Source organism: Emys orbicularis, assembly GCF_028017835.1.
Source record: "Emys orbicularis isolate rEmyOrb1 chromosome 21 unlocalized genomic scaffold, rEmyOrb1.hap1 SUPER_21_unloc_2, whole genome shotgun sequence".
NCBI classification, from domain to species: domain Eukaryota; kingdom Metazoa; phylum Chordata; order Testudines; family Emydidae; genus Emys; species Emys orbicularis.
Genome location: NW_027045156.1, coordinates 237,340 through 252,115, shown reverse-complemented (window position 1 = coordinate 252,115; position 14,776 = coordinate 237,340). Strand labels below are relative to the sequence as shown.

Below are 14,776 nucleotides of genomic sequence, written 5' to 3'. Positions count from 1 at the left end.
CCAGCTGGTGTCACAAGCCCCTGTTCCCCACGTCCTTGTCCCAGCGCGGAGATGCAGCCACCTCTGGGGCAGGGCGGTGGGGAACAGCCGCACATAACGCCACATGGGGATGGCTCACCTGGTGCTGAGATACAACACCTCTGAGACGCTCATGTCCCATGGACACAGTGGGGGACCATACAAGCTCCTCACCAGACGGAACCGGGGTTCACACCCCGACTCCAGGGGGATTGGAGCAACGGCCCTGGGCCCTGAAGCCCATGGGGCTTCTGTAGTACAATCTTCACCGCCGCACTGCGCCCCGCCACCCCTCCTCCCTGCCCCACGGCACCCACCAGCACCCGGCCCAGCCTGCCGGGGAGAGCACCTCCTGCCCAGCCCCCTGCCACACGGCGCCCCCCAGCGCCCAGCCCCACTGCCAGGGGAGAGCGCCCCCTGCCCAGGCCCCTGCCCCACAGCGCCCCTTGCCCAGCCCCCTGCCCCACAGCGCCTGGCCCAGCCTGCCAGGGGAAAGCGCCCCCTGCCCCCCAGCGCCCCCTGCCCAGCCCCCTGCCCCCCAGCGCCCGGCCCAGCCTGCCATGGGAGAGCGCCCCCTGCCCAGCCCCACGGCGCCCCCCAGAGGCGGGGTAAAGAACACGCGCACACCAGAGGATGAACACGGAAAGGACAGTGGGTCATTTATGAAGCATCAAATATACAGTTTCTTATATACAAGGAGGGGGACCAGGGCGGGAACAAAAATACAGTCATCTCGTCAACGTCGAGCCAGGAACGCCGGGGGGGGCCCGGCCTGTGGGGCGCTCGGGGGGGCCCCGCTCCCTGGCCCACTATTTATAATGTATACTATATACAGTGGTGTCTGTACAGCAAACCAAGTCGACGCGGGTACTGGGGCGGGGGAGGTGCATGCTGGGGGGCGACCAGACATTGGGGGGACCCCAAGAGAAACTGGGGAGCACAGCCCTGAGGTGGAGGGGCAAAGGGGACAGCATTGGCGGCGGGGCTTCGGAAATCCTTTAGTTCAGGACTCCTGGGTTCCCGCCCCAGATCTGGGAAGCCGGGGACGGGTGTGTCTGGTGATTAGAGCGGGGGGGGGGGGGGCCTGGGAGTGAGGACTCTGGAGTTCTGCCTCAATTTCTCTCTGCTCTACCCCCCAGGTCCCCCCTCCCTGAGCCAGGGAGAGAACCCAGGAGTCCTGGCTCCCAGCCCCCCCTCCCCTCCCCTCCCAGAGATGTGGGGGGGACGGGACGCTGATCAGAAACAGGGGGACAGGGTGATATTCAAGTGGGGGGAGGGACAGATTTTATTTGCAAGAGGAGGGAATAAAGTGCACAAGATTCACTTGGGGCAGAGATGCAGCCACCTCTGGGGCGGGGCGGCTGGGGAACAGCCGCACATAACGCCGCGCAGGGACTGTTTCCATACAGGGCTCCCCCCCAAAACACACAGCCCTGGGGCCCGTGAGTTATTCCCAGAGAAGTGGGGGGCTATTGGAGTTTCACGGGGTTTCCCTTTCGGCACCGGGGAGTGGGGCGGCTTTGGGGAGGCCTGGTGGGGGAGGGAGAGAGGGGTTCTCTGTCAGTGCAAATTGCAGGAGTTTGGGGGAGGGAAAACAGCTCCCGCCGGGAGTAGCCCTTATTACAGACACGGGTGAGAACGGGGGGGATGCCCCCCCAGATCTGGCCCCCCCAATATCCCAGGGATTCCCCCCCCCCAAAAAATAACAGGCCAAGCAGCAGCAACTCACAAGCCATGTGCAAATGAAAAGGGGATCCCCCCCCACCCCCGCAGCGGGTGCCTCGGGCTGTGCAAGGGGGGGGCGGCAGCCCAGGGGGGAGGGGGAACAGGGCAGGGATAGGGCGTCCGCTGCCCCAGCCTTCCCCCCTGTTTAAAAGGCCGGGCCCCTCCAGACACAGTCCCCGCCCCCCCGCCCAATCTTCCGGGATTCTTCCGTCCATCGCTGTCACGAGCTGGGGCCGTTCTCTGCCGTGATTTGTTCTCTCCTCCCTCGCCGGGCCTCGGAAGTTGGGGGGGGGGGAGTGACTGGCAGTGACGGTCTGGATTTCCGTATCTGTAGTGACCCTCTGCCCCCCACTCCCCCGGCACGGCTCAGACCACGGTGCTAATTCTATTGACCGGCTTGGATTTTGGGTTGGGGTTGCCCTGTCCCGGCAGAACCTGGGGACCTCCCGGGTGCAGGGGGGCATGCTGGGGGAGCGGGGAGGTGGGGGCCCCGGGGGAGTGCGGGCTGAGCGGGGTGTGGGGCGACGGCGGGGGCAGGGGCGGGTAGGAGGGGTGGGGGGGGATGGGCGAGTGGGGGGTGGGGCCGTGGTGGTGGTGGGCGGGGCCGTGGTGGGGGGCCGGCGGCGGTGCGCCCCCCCCGCGCTGCCCCAGCTGGGGGTGGTGGCTGAAGACAAAGTGCTTGGGGGGCTGGCGGTGGAGGGTGTGCTGCCCCCCACCCCCCTGGGGCAGGTGCTGGGGGTAGGTGTGGGAGGGCTGGGGGGCCGGGCTGTAGAGGGGGAGGGGCGAGGTGGGCTGGCGGCCATGGAGGGGGAAGGGGGGGTGGGTTTGGGGGGCGGCGGAGGGGGGGCAGCTGGTGCAGCCGCCTCTGGTGCCCGGGCCGCTGGAGGGTGTAATGCTGGTGCACCAGGGGGAAGGCCGGCGGCGTCTGCTTCTGGGGGGGGCGCTGAGAGCGGGGGCTGGGAGGACATGTGGAAGCGGGGGGGGCGGGGCGGCAGCCACGGGGGGCAGCGGAGGGGGCGGAGCCGGCTGCTGGGGGGGGCGGGGGCTGCTGGGGGTAGGGGGGCGGGGCCACGTGGCAGTACTGGGCATGGAGGGCCTGCAGCTTGGAGGGGCCGTCGGGGGACAGGGGCAGCGGGTGTGGGGGGTGGGCGGAGGGGACCGAGGCCTGGCTGGGGGGCAGTGGGAAGGGGGCCCGGCCCCGCTTGCTGCCGAAGAGGGAGCCCAGGAAGGAGGAGGAGTTGGAGATGGGGCGGGGCTGGGCCTTGTACTCCTCCAGCGGGGGGGGGGCGGGGGCATGCGCTGGTGGGGGCGGGGGCTGCTAATGATAGACCCCTGCGGGGAGACAGAGAGAGAGAGAGAAGTCAGGGCATTGGCCGCTAAGCCCCGCCCTTTTACAAGCCCCACCCACTTCATAAACCACCTTGGATAAATCCCACCCACATTTATGACCCCCCCCACATTCTCATAAGCCCCACCCACTTGACAAGCCCCACCCATCTCCTTCCCCCACTTTCTTTTATAAGCCCCACCCCCTGTGATAAAACCCCTGCCCTTTTACAAGCCCCACCCCCTGTCATAAGCCCCACCCTATGTACAAGCCACGCCCCTTTCACAAGTCACACCCCCTTTTATGCACACCACACCTCTCCCCCCACTGGCTACCTGAAAGGGGGGAGGGGTCAGAGCTGTACGTAAGGAGCCGGTGGAGCTGGCGGGACAGGAGGAGCAAAGCATGCTGGGAATGGAGCGGAATGCAATGGGGATGGGGACGTGTCCGGCTGGCCGGCCGGGAGCAGAGCATGCTGGGACGCCTGGCGGGGGCAATGGGGGGGCGATGGGGAGACGGACAGCTGAAGCGACAGGCAGAGGGAGGCGGACAGAGCGGTACCCGGCGGGGGGGGGAGGGGACACGGCAGCCCCCCCCCCCACTTACTTCGATGGTGCTGTCCAGGGATCCCACGCTGTTACGACGGCCCCGCTTGCCTGCACGGGGGGGGGCAACAGCAGGGATTAGCGAGGCTGGGCCCCCCCCAACACTGCCCCCCCTGAAGCCCCCGCCCCGCCCCGGTAACCCTCCAGCGAGAGACAGAGAGACAGAGAGCGAGCGCAAAGCAGAGCGAGCGAGGGCCATCCCCGGCACGGCGGGGGTTAACCCAGCCAGGCCACGCCCACAGTCCCGCCCCCCACATCCAGGGGGCTTCCTATTGGCCAAGTGTCTCACATGGATTTTCTGCCACCAGGGGGAGCCACAGCCCCCAACAAGAGCCACGGGGACCAGGCGAGAACCCAGGCGTCCGGGCGCCCAGCCCCGCCCCGTTCCCCGGGGAGGAACCCAGGCATCCGGGCCCCGCTCACCGGCGTCGGAGAGGTCGCGCAGGGAGCTGCTCAGGGCGCTTCGCTTCAGCCCGTCGCCCAGCCCATAGGTGTCCTCCAGGCTGCTCCGCGTCAGCGTCCCGTTCACCGCCTCCTTCGGGCCCCCCGCCGGCGAGGCACTGGGGCGCATCACCCCCTTCTGCTTCTCCAGCTCCGCTGCGGGGGGGCACGGGGTCAGTGCCGGCGGGGCCCCTCGCTCCCGACCCGCAGCCCCCCTGGCCCAGCTCTGACCCCCCCGCAGCCCCCCGCCAACCCTGCCACTGCCCCTCCCGACCCGCAGCCCCCCCGGCCCAGCTCTGACCCCCCCGCAGCCCCCCGCCAACCCTGCCACTGCCCCTCCCGACCCGCAGCCCCCCTGGCCCAGCTCTGACCCCCCGCAGCCCCCCGCCAACCCTGCCACTGCCCCTCCAGACCCGCAGCCCCCCCGGCCCAGCTCTGACCCCCCCGCAGCCCCCCGCCAACCCTGCCACTGCCCCTCCCGACCCGCAGCCCCCCTGGCCCAGCTCTGACCCCCCCGCAGCCCCCCGCCAACCCTGCCACTGCCCCTCCCGACCCGCAGCCCCCCCGGCCCAGCTCTGACCCCCCCGCAGCTCCCCGCCAACCCTGCCACTGCCCCTCCCGACCCGCAGCCCCACGCGGCCCAGCTCTGACCCCCCCGCAGCCCCCCGCCAACCCTGCCACTGCCCCTCCCGACCCGCAGCCCCATGCGGCCCAGCTCTGACCCCCCCTGCAGCCCCCCGCCAACCCTGCCACTCCGCCTCCTGACCCGCAGCCCCCCCCCGGCCCAGCTCTGACCCCCCGCAGCCCCCCGCCAACTCTGCCACTGCCCCTCCCGTACCGCAGCCCCCCCGGCCCAGCCCTGACCCCCCCCCGCAGCCCCCCACCAACCCTGCCACTGCCCCCCCGACCCGCAGCCCCCTGCGGCCCAGCTCTGACCCCCCGCAGACCCCCGCCAACCCTGCCACTCCGCCTCCTGACCCGCAGCCCCCCCCTGGCCCAGCTCTGACCCCCCGCAGCCCCCCGCCAACCCTGCCACTCCGCCTCCTGACCCGCAGCCCCCCCCCCCGGCCCAGCTCTGACCCCCTGCAGCCCCCCGCCAACCCTGCCACTCCCCCTCCTGACCCGCAGCCCCCCCCCAGTCCAGCTCTGACCCCCCGCAGCCCCCCCGGCCCAGCTCTGACCCCCCGCAGCCCCCCGCCAACCCTGCCACTCTGCCTCCTGACCCGCAGCCCCCCCGCAGCCCAGTTCTGACCCCGCGCAGCCCCCCGCCAACCCTGCCACTCCTGACCCGCAGCCCCCCCCCGGCCCAGCTCTGACCCCCCCGCAGCCCCCCACCAACCCTGCCACTCCCCCTCCTGACCCGCAGCCCCCCGGCCCAGCTCAGACCCCCCCCCCGCAGCCCCCCGCCAACCCTGCCACTGCCCCTCCCGACCCGCAGCCCCCCCGGCCCAGCTCTGACCCCCCGCAGCCCCCCCACCAACCCTGCCACTCCCCCTCCTGACCCGCAGCCCCCCCCGGTCCAGCTCTGACCCCCCGCAGCCCCCCACCAACCCTGCCACTGCCCCTCCCGACCCGCAGCCCCCCGCGGCCCAGCTCTGACCCCCCGCAGCCCCCCGCCAACCCTGCCATTCCCCCTCCTGACCCGCAGCCCCCCCGGCCCAGCTCTGACCCCCCGCAGCCCCCCCCGGCCCAGCCGGTACCCCTCGTCCTGACCCGCAGCCCCCCTGGCCCAGCTCTGACCCTCCACAGCCCCCCCCAGCCCAGCTCTGAGCCCCCGCAGCCCCTGCCACCCCCAGGCTCCCGCCCCCAGCCCTGCCCGCACGGCACTCACACTCCACGCGGTATTTCTCCATCTCCTGCACCTCGGCGATGGACTCCCGCAGGTCGGTGGTGAAGCGGAGCCGGTCCTGCAGGCTGGGGGCGTTGAAGACGATCAGCACCTTCCGCTCCCCGCCCGGCACGGCCGACAGGAGCTTGATCCCGAACTGGTAATCTGGGGGGGGACAGAGACTCAGGCCCGGCTCGGGGGGGGGGGGGGGAGACAGACTCAGGCCCGGCTCGGGGGGGGGGACGGGACTCAGGCCCGGCTCGGGGGGGGGGGGGGGGGCAGAGACTCAGGCCCGGCTCGGGGGGGGGGAGGGGACAGAGACTCAGGCCCGGCTCGGGGGGGGGGGGCGGTGGGTCCGAGGGGGGGAGGGGCACTCACAGGAGTTCTGGAACAGCTGCATCTGCATTTCCACCAGCGGGAAGCTCTGGCGGAAGTTGTACGTCACCAGGATCTTCTTCTTCTGGAAGATCTTCGTCACCTGGGGACGGGGGGGCGGTCAGCGAGAGTCCCCAGCTCTGCCCTCTAGCCCCCTCCCCTCCCGGAGCCGGGAGAGAACCCAGGAGTCCGGGCTCCCAGCCCCCCCTGCTGTAACGCACGAGCCCCCACTCCCTTCCCGGAGCCGGGAGAGAACCCAGGAGTCCGGGCTCCCAGCCTCCCCCCACCCCAGCTCTAGCCCACTAGATGAGGATGGGACCCAGGTGTCCGGGCTGCCCCCACTCACCACCAGCAGGTCGTTGAAGAGGAAGACCTCTCTCTGGTGCAGGCCGAGCCGCTGGGGCCGGTTGGGGTCGGGCACCTCATAGAGCTGGCAGCAGCAGACCAGGCGACGGTGGGGCAGGGACAGCACCTAGCGCGGGGGGGGGGGGGGTCAGTGGGACCAGAGGGGGTGGAGCCTACTTGAGTCCCGCCCACAGAAGCCCCCAAAAGGCCTCTCCCTTCCTCCCGAGGCCCCGCCCCTCCCTCTTCTCCATCAAGTTCCTCCCCTACACATCCCCAGTGGCCCCTCCCACCCCTCAGACCCCGCCTCCCTCTGTGAGGCCCCACCCAGCCAAGCCCCTCCCCATAGGCTCCGCCTCCTTCTCTGAAAAGCCCCTCCCCTGACAGGCCATACCCCCCCAAAGAAGCCCCACCCTCAACGCCCTCTTCCCAGGGCTCCACCCCTTCCCTATGAGGCCCCTCCCTCCCTGGAAGCCCCGCCCCATCCCCAGCAGGCTCCACCTCCCCACCCCACTCACCGGCTTCTTCCCCACGATCATGCGCTCGACGGTCTGGACCTGGGAGACGTGGTCGTCGTTCGTTCGTAGCTCACGGCTCTGGATGCGTTGGTAGATCCCCACCAGGAGGTCGCGGGGGATGTCCTGCCCGTTATCCACCCCTGGGGGCAGACGGACCCGGCGATGGGTGGGGCGGGGGGCAAACACCGTCCCAGTCCCCCGCTCGACCCAGAACCCCGGCAAGTCTAGAACAGAGGCTGCAGCCTCGGGTGCCGAACCCTGGCGTTCTAGATCCCAGCCTGTTCTAGAGCGGAGGGTCCCGGCCCTGGGGCTCTGGCTCCCGCTGCGGATCTCAGCCGGTCTAGATCCCTGCCTGTTCTAGAGCAGATATCCAGGCCTGGTGGCTCTAGCCCCCCGTGTGGATCACAGCTGTTCTAGATCCCAGTCTGTTGTAGAGCAGAGGATCTAGACCCTCCTGCACAGCTCATAGAGCAGATGATTCTCCCCATCTGTTCTAGATCCCATCTCTAGATCCCTGGCACAGATCTCATCTGGCGCAGGCCCCAGCCACTCAAAGCCCTGGGCTCCCGTGTTCTGGATGCCGATGGGGTTTAGGAGCAGGTTCTAGAGCAGCTCTGCTCATAGTTCCCCCATCAACCAGCTGTTCTGGATCCCGTTTCTTTCTAGACCAGGGATCTAGCTGCTTTCCTCCAGAGTACCCCAGGCTATATCCCGGTACCGACGCGGGGTTCCATGGGTTCCTGAGCACCCCTCCCCCCCGCTTACCTCTGAGGTTCTTGATGAAGTCATCGAGCTTCATCTTCCTCTCGGGCTTGACGCTGGGGCTGTACATGTCGGTGTTGAGGAGGATGATGGCGAAGGCCAGGATGAAGATGGTGTCCGGGTTCCGAAACTGGCGCACGAGCGGGGCATTGCAGACACAGTAGCGCTGGCTGCACCGGGAAGCAGAGGGTGAAGGATCCTCCCTCCCCTTCCCCCACTGCAGCGCAGCCTAGAACAGCATTCTAGACCACTCTAGAACATCGCCCACGCGGCCTGGGTTCTTGGACACCAAAGGGTGCCACTGGACACCACAGACAGGCTGCATTCCAGAGCGATGCCTGTGTTCTAGATCACCACCAACACCGGGTGCCTTTTAGATTGCCCTCCATAGCATGCTCCAGAACAACGAACGCCCTGTTGATGCAGAGTTTGCAGAACCCCGGCATTCTAGATCCCAGCCTGTTCTAGAGCAGAGGATCCGGGCCCTGGCTCTCTGGCTCCCGCGGCATATCACAGCCGGTCCAGATCCCTGCCTGTTCTAGAGCAGATATGAGATTGCCACTGCATCAAACGGCCAATGATCTAGGGCAGACTATGAAAAGAACGAATCGTGCTTCCTCGCCGATTTCATCGCCCCGTTCAACACGACCAGAATGTCAATTTCCACCGATTACCAACAGTTTGGGCTATTTCTCTGCATTCTGAAATATACCGATTTTGATCACGACGCAGAACGCAAAGCGCACAGAGCTCACGTTATAGGATGGTTTTTTGATTGCAAATATTTGCACTGTAAAAAAAGATAAAGAAGAGAAAGTCGGCGCCGGACGGGGCATACGAATGTTTAGCGTATCTGGCAGGGAAACACAGGCTACAACCGTGCCAGGCGAACGAACGCCTTTCAGGTGACGCTGCAGAGAAGTAGCGGCGGCATTATCTCCCGTGAGTGATTCGAGTTCTTTTGTTTCTCTTTTTCAGCGGGCAAATATTTGCAATCAAAAAGAACAACCCTAAAAAGTGAGCCCAGTGCGCTTTGCGTTCCGTGCTGTAAGTGAAATCAACGGATTTGAAAAGATAGAAAAACATCCAGGCGAAAATAACAACATAAAGTCAGCTCTGTGCACGTGTCTTCTGTGTTTATTTGACATCAATGGATTTGAAAATGTAGAAAAATACCCAAAATCTATTTATAATTAACGGAAATCGGCATTCGGGTCTTGTCAGCGCATCCGGCCTACGAGGGCACCGGGGCGCTCTGGAGTGTCATCGACACAGACCCTGTTCTAGAAGGACAGGTGCCGCCTTGAATAATATCTATCTAGAATGTGGATCTAGAACGTGGAACATCTATCTAGAACGTGGAATGTGGCCACATCCTAGGCCCCTACCAATGCTGGCAGCCTTCTACAGGGCATCCCAGAAGACCACCAAGATGGGCTGTATTCTAGAAGGCCACGTGGGTTCTGGAGTGGCAACCAGGCCAATCCTGCTCCAGAACAGCTCAGGCTTTCACCGAGCCCGTTAAAGGCGTCCGTGCTCCAGAACGCCAGCTGCTTTGTAAGATGCCCGCCCTGGTCTAGAACGCCAGACTCCACAGCGATTGAGCCGACCACCCCCTACCCCCCGTCCCCAGCATACCCGACGCATCGGGAAGGTTCTCGAACTGACCTGAAGGCTTCGATGAGACGCTCGACTTTCTGCGCTTCCCCCTGCACCCGGATGTGCGACTGGAACTTCCGCAGAGCGTCGTCCAGGTCCATGTTGGAGAAATCCATCTCATCCACCACGCAGCTGGAAAGGGGAGGGCAGGTCAGCGCTGGGTCCCCTCCAGAACCTGCTCAGAGATCCCCCCATGCTCCAGCAGTCTCTAGAGTCTCGTGGGAGAACGTGCAGGATGACGCCCAAAGCCAGAGCTCCACCACCCCGGGAAGGTGGGTCGGGAACCCACCGGCTGCCCGCAATTGTTCCTCTCCAGACAGCGCATGCGCCTTACTCTAGATCACGTGATCTAGATCAATTTGTGCTTGCTGTCTTTGCTCTGGGTACCTGCTTCCATGCCCCCCCTTGCTCCAGAACACCCCCCAATGGAGCCGTCCCCCCGCCCGGCAGCTCCTTACTCGAGAACGTCACGGTTGAACTGCTTCTGCCGGTTGCCGAGAAACTCGCCAATCATCTGCCGGCTCAGGCCCTTGCGCTCCAGGATGAAGTGAGCGACCCCGACCGGCGTGTCCGAGAGGAACCCTCTCTCGATGAGGTATTGGATCCCCTTCTCCGGCTTCCTGTGGGCGTGGAGAGAAAGGGTCTAGAGTCACCAGCCTCTAGAACGCCGCTGCCCCGGGGCAGATGGCCAGAGGAACCGGAGAGGAGATGCTAGCCAGAAGGGGACGGGGGTGAGAAACCAGGAACATGGGTGTTCTAGAAAATTCCATTCCAGATCCCTTCCATTCTAGAACCAGACCAGACACAGGCCAGTTCCCCTCTGGAAGGAACCTGGCCATTCCAGATCACCACTGTTCTAGAAGAAAGTCATTCAAGACCACCGTTGTTCTAGGACATTTTCAACAAGATATCACTGATCTAGAACAGTGCCCTCCCAGAGCCCCACCATTGCAGACAGGGCAGTGTCTCTGTTGTTCCAGAGCAGAGGTCAAGAACTTGCTCGTTCTAGAAAACATTGCCTGTTGAGGACTTAGCTAAGAGTGCCGGACACCTGGGTCTCAGGGGGGCTTTTGCAGGTCTTGAGCAAATGTTCGAGACTACGTTCTGGGACAGACACGTCTGGCCAGCTGAGGGTTACCTAGAATACAACGTACATCTGCTATGCATACTCAAGCACTGCCTGGTGTGAATCTAGAATGGAGGTAGTGTTGCTACTGATTATGTAGAAGTATTAATGAGTCTAAAAGGGATACTCCAGAACAAATTACAGTCAATCTAGACACCACCTAGCGTTTATATAGTGTTAATCCAGAATCCTGGCTGTGTGGTTCTGGATTCCTTGGAGCCCTCAATACTATTCCATAACTCAGCTGCTCTAGAGGAAAGCCAGTCACCCTACGGCAAAACAAAATTGTATGGCATTTGTTGTTCTAGAGCAGCATAATTCTAGAACCTAGCCATTCTAGAGTGTGGCCGATTAAGCCAATCATTAACCCAGGAAGACCGACTGCTGTTCTAGAGTGGCTTCGAGACAAATTCGGCTCTCTATCACAGATGCAATCGTGTTCACATTGATGTGGCCAGCCAAGAACGGACGAGATAAACTGATCCAGAACACAGGCAGCACCCAAATCCGCAGCGGGGAAATCTCACGCTAAAGCCCCCAGGTGGGTTGGTTCCAGGGCGTTCTAGAGGGCCGATCCAGAACGTGGCCGGAATTCTAGAACTCCAGAACGGGCGGGGGGGGGGAAGGGGCCCCACTGCAGGCTCTTAAGACCAGAGCCCGCTCGAGCAGGCGCTGGATCCGCCCTGGAGGCGCGGCTGAATCATGGCTTCAGCTGGCTAATTGGATCCCTACGGCCGCCGCCCAGCCCGGGAAGCAGCTGCTGTGTCCTTTAGTAGTAATTAAATCAGTGACCGCACCAGATAATGCAGCGTCCGGCCCCACCCGTCCAACGCCCTGGCAGAGCTGGGGGGTGGGGGCAGGGCCGGGCTAGCAGGGGCTGCGGGTTGTGAGTGAGGGACAGCAGCAGGGCTGGGAGGGGCAGGGCTATCGGGGGGCCCAACCCTCCCTCCAACTGGAATTCTGGGAAACAGGGGTCCCGCGTGCCCTCAACCCCTCCCCCCAGGAAGCCCCCCCCCCAGGAAGCACCCACTTGTTGAAGAGGTTGAGGCCGATGCGGTACTGGCGCCGCTGCAGCAGGTCGTGGTTGAAGGCGGGCGAGTCCCAGCTGTGGCGGGTCTCCCGCTGGTACGTCTGCTTGCACAGGCCCGGGCCGGGGCCGGCGGGCGGGGGGGGCTGGGGGGGGGCGGGGGCGGGGGGCCCCGCAGGCTGTCCCGGGAGGAGGAGCCGGAGCTGCAGTTGAGGGTCTCGTTGGAGTTGCTGCTGCTCTGCAGGCTGTCGTTGTCGCCGTCCGAGTGCTCGGGACCCAGGCGTGCGGGCGGCGGGGGCGGGGGCGGGGCGGGCTCGGGGCGGTAGTGGCGCAGGGGGTGGGGCGAGGGGGCCGGGGGCGGGGGGGCCGGCGGGTGCTTGGGGCCCCCACAGCTGTCTGGCTCGTAGGCCAGGCCCCGGTGGACCGAGCTGCGCTCGGAGCGGTCGCTCAGGTCCACCGAGCTGTCGCTGGGGGGTTCGATGGTGAGCAGGGGCAGGTGGGCCCCCCGCAGGCGGAAGTCTCGGCACTCCAGGCAGGGGGGCCCGCGCCGGCCGGCCCCGTTCTCCCGGCTGTCCTCCCGCGGCGGGGCCCCCCAGAACTCGGGCCGGGGCTGGGCTGCCGGGGGGCCGGGCTCGGGGGGCTCCAAGCTGGGGGGCCGCTCCAGGGAGAGGGGGGAGGCCGGCACCCCCTCGTCCAGGTACAGGGTGACGTCGCTGAAGGAGGTGGCCGCGCTGTCCCCCTGCTGCTCCTTCGACTCGCTCTTCTCCAGCGGGCCGGGGCCCCCCCCCTCCGGCGCCGGCAGCGGGTGGCAGTTCAGGGCCTCGTCGATCGACTCCGCCAGGGACTTCACCTGCGGGGGGGGGGGGGGGGGTGAGAGGAGAGGCCCTGCCCCTCTGGGCCCCACCCCTCCTCATAAGCCCCTCCCTTCTGTACAAGCTCCACCCTTCTGCAAAACTTCCCATAAACCCCTCCCTTCCTAATAAGCCCCTCCCCCTATGCCGAGTGGCCTATTAGTCCCTCTCCTCTGTACAAGCCCCGCCCCCTAAGCAGGCCCCTCCCTTCCCTATAATTCTCTCCCACAGTCGGGGGAAGGTTGGGGGGGATCCCCCAGTCCCTGGCGGGGGGGAGCTAAGATTGGGGGGGGGAATCCCCAGTCTCTGGCAGGGACGAGCTAAGATTGGGAGGGGAGGGGCATCCCCCAGTCCCTGGGGGGGAGGAGCTAAGATTGGGGGGGGATCCCCCAGTCCCTGGGGGGGAGGAGCTAAGATTAGGGGGGGATCCCCCAGTCCTGGGGGAGGAGGAGCTAAGATTGGGGGGAGGGGATTCCCCAGTCCCGGGGGGGAGGAGCTAAGATTGGGGGAGGGGCATTCCCCAGTCCCGGGGGGGAGGAGCAAAGGTTGGGGGAGGGGGATCCCCCAGTCCCTGGGGGGGAGGAGCTAAGATTGGGGGGGGATCCCCCAGTCCCTGGGGGGGAGGAGCTAAGATTAGGGGGGGGATCCCCCAGTCCTGGGGGAGGAGGAGCTAATATTGGGGGGAGGGGATCCCCCAGTCCCGGGGGGGAGGAGCTAAGATTGGGGGAGGGGCATTCCCCAGTCCCGGGGGGGCCCCCCACACACCTGCTTGGCGAAGGAGTCCTCCAGCTCGGTGATCTCGCTGCAGAAGTCGCCGGAGGAGGCGTGGAGCGAGCCGCTGTCCAGGCCGGCCCGGCAGGAGCCCCCGTAGGGCAGCCCCCCGCGCTCCAGCAGGTGGGGGCGGGCGCTGGCCATGGTGCCCTCGTCCAGGGAGGCCGGCTTGCCCTCGAAGTAGGGGGCGGCGGGCGGCCCCTTGTCGAATTCCTCGAAGGAGAACTGCATGCGCATGTTGGAGAGGACGATGCGGCGGGACATGCGGCTCTCGGAGGCCGAGCTGCGGAGCCGCTGGAAATTCTTGTTCATGCGGTACTGGCGGAACGCCGTCTGGATGGTGCGGGCCGCCCGCCGGCTCAGAAACGAACCCCCGTACTTCCGCTCCAGCATCTCCACCTGCGGGGCAGGGGCATTGAGGGGGGCACAGGCTGGGAGGGGGCACCGGGGGGGTCACCAACCGGGGAGGTCCTGGGGGGCACAGGCTGGGGTGGCTGGTCCCAGGGCGAGGGGTCACCGGCCGGGAGGTGGTGGTCACAGGGGGCACAGGCCGGGGGAGCTGCGGGGAGGGCACAGACTGGAAGCGGGGGATCCTGGGGGGGCCGTGGAGGGGGGTACAGGCTGGAAGCGGGGGATCCTGGGGGGGCCGTGGAGGGGGGTACAGGCCAGAAGGGTAGGTCCCGGGGGGGGGGTCACGGGCGGGGAACAGGCCGGGAGGGGGGATCGTGCGGGGGCACAGGCCGGAAAGGGGGGGTCCCAGGGGGACCAGGAGGAGGGATCCCGGAGGGGCCATGGGGAGGGCACAGGCCAGGAGGGGGGATCCCAGCATGGCCGCGGGGGGGGGGGGGGGCACAGGCCGGGAGGTGGTGGTCACAGGGGGCACAGGCCGGGGGAGCTGCGGGGAGGGCACAGGCTGGAAGCGGGGGATCCTGGGGGGGCCGTGGAGGGGGGTACAGGCTGGAAGCGGGGGATCCTGGGGGGGCCGTGGAGGGGGGTACAGGCCAGAAGGGTAGGTCCCGGGGGGGGGTCACGGGCGGGGAACAGGCCGGGAGGGGGGATCGTGCAGGGGCACAGGCCGGAAAGGGGGGGTCCCAGGGGGACCAGGAGGAGGGATCCCGGAGGGGCCATGGGGAGGGCACAGGCCATGGGGAGGGCACAGGCCAGGAGGGGGGATCCCAGCATGGCCGCGGGGGGGGGGCACAGGCCGGGAGGTGGTGGTCACAGGGTGGCACAGACCAGAAAGGGGGATCCCAGGGGGGCCGCAGGGGGGGGCACGGTACCTTCTTGTCCTGGAGGTCGGTGGACAGCTCATAGCTGTCCGACAGGGCCTTCGAGCGCTTGTTCTCCTCCTCCTCCTGCTTGCGCAGGGCCACGCTGGCCGGCTGGAGTCGCGCCCGCTGG

At 66.6% G+C, this 14,776-nt stretch overlaps 1 protein-coding gene across 1 annotated transcript; it reads right to left on the bottom strand.

Annotated features, from left to right (window-relative positions):
* Positions 1-2,109: 2,109 nt before the first annotated feature.
* IQSEC2 (IQ motif and Sec7 domain ArfGEF 2) lies at positions 2,110-13,774 on the bottom strand. The gene is given in 15 exon segments (XM_065423060.1): positions 2,110-2,509; positions 2,607-3,018; positions 3,021-3,075; positions 3,677-3,726; positions 4,099-4,272; positions 5,948-6,109; positions 6,323-6,422; positions 6,666-6,791; positions 7,180-7,319; positions 7,945-8,111; positions 9,610-9,732; positions 10,059-10,220; positions 11,757-11,882; positions 11,921-12,603; positions 13,370-13,774. Coding segments are annotated over 15 exon segments (3,279 nt in total). The 5' UTR covers positions 13,769-13,774.
* Positions 13,775-14,776: the final 1,002 nt, after the last annotated feature.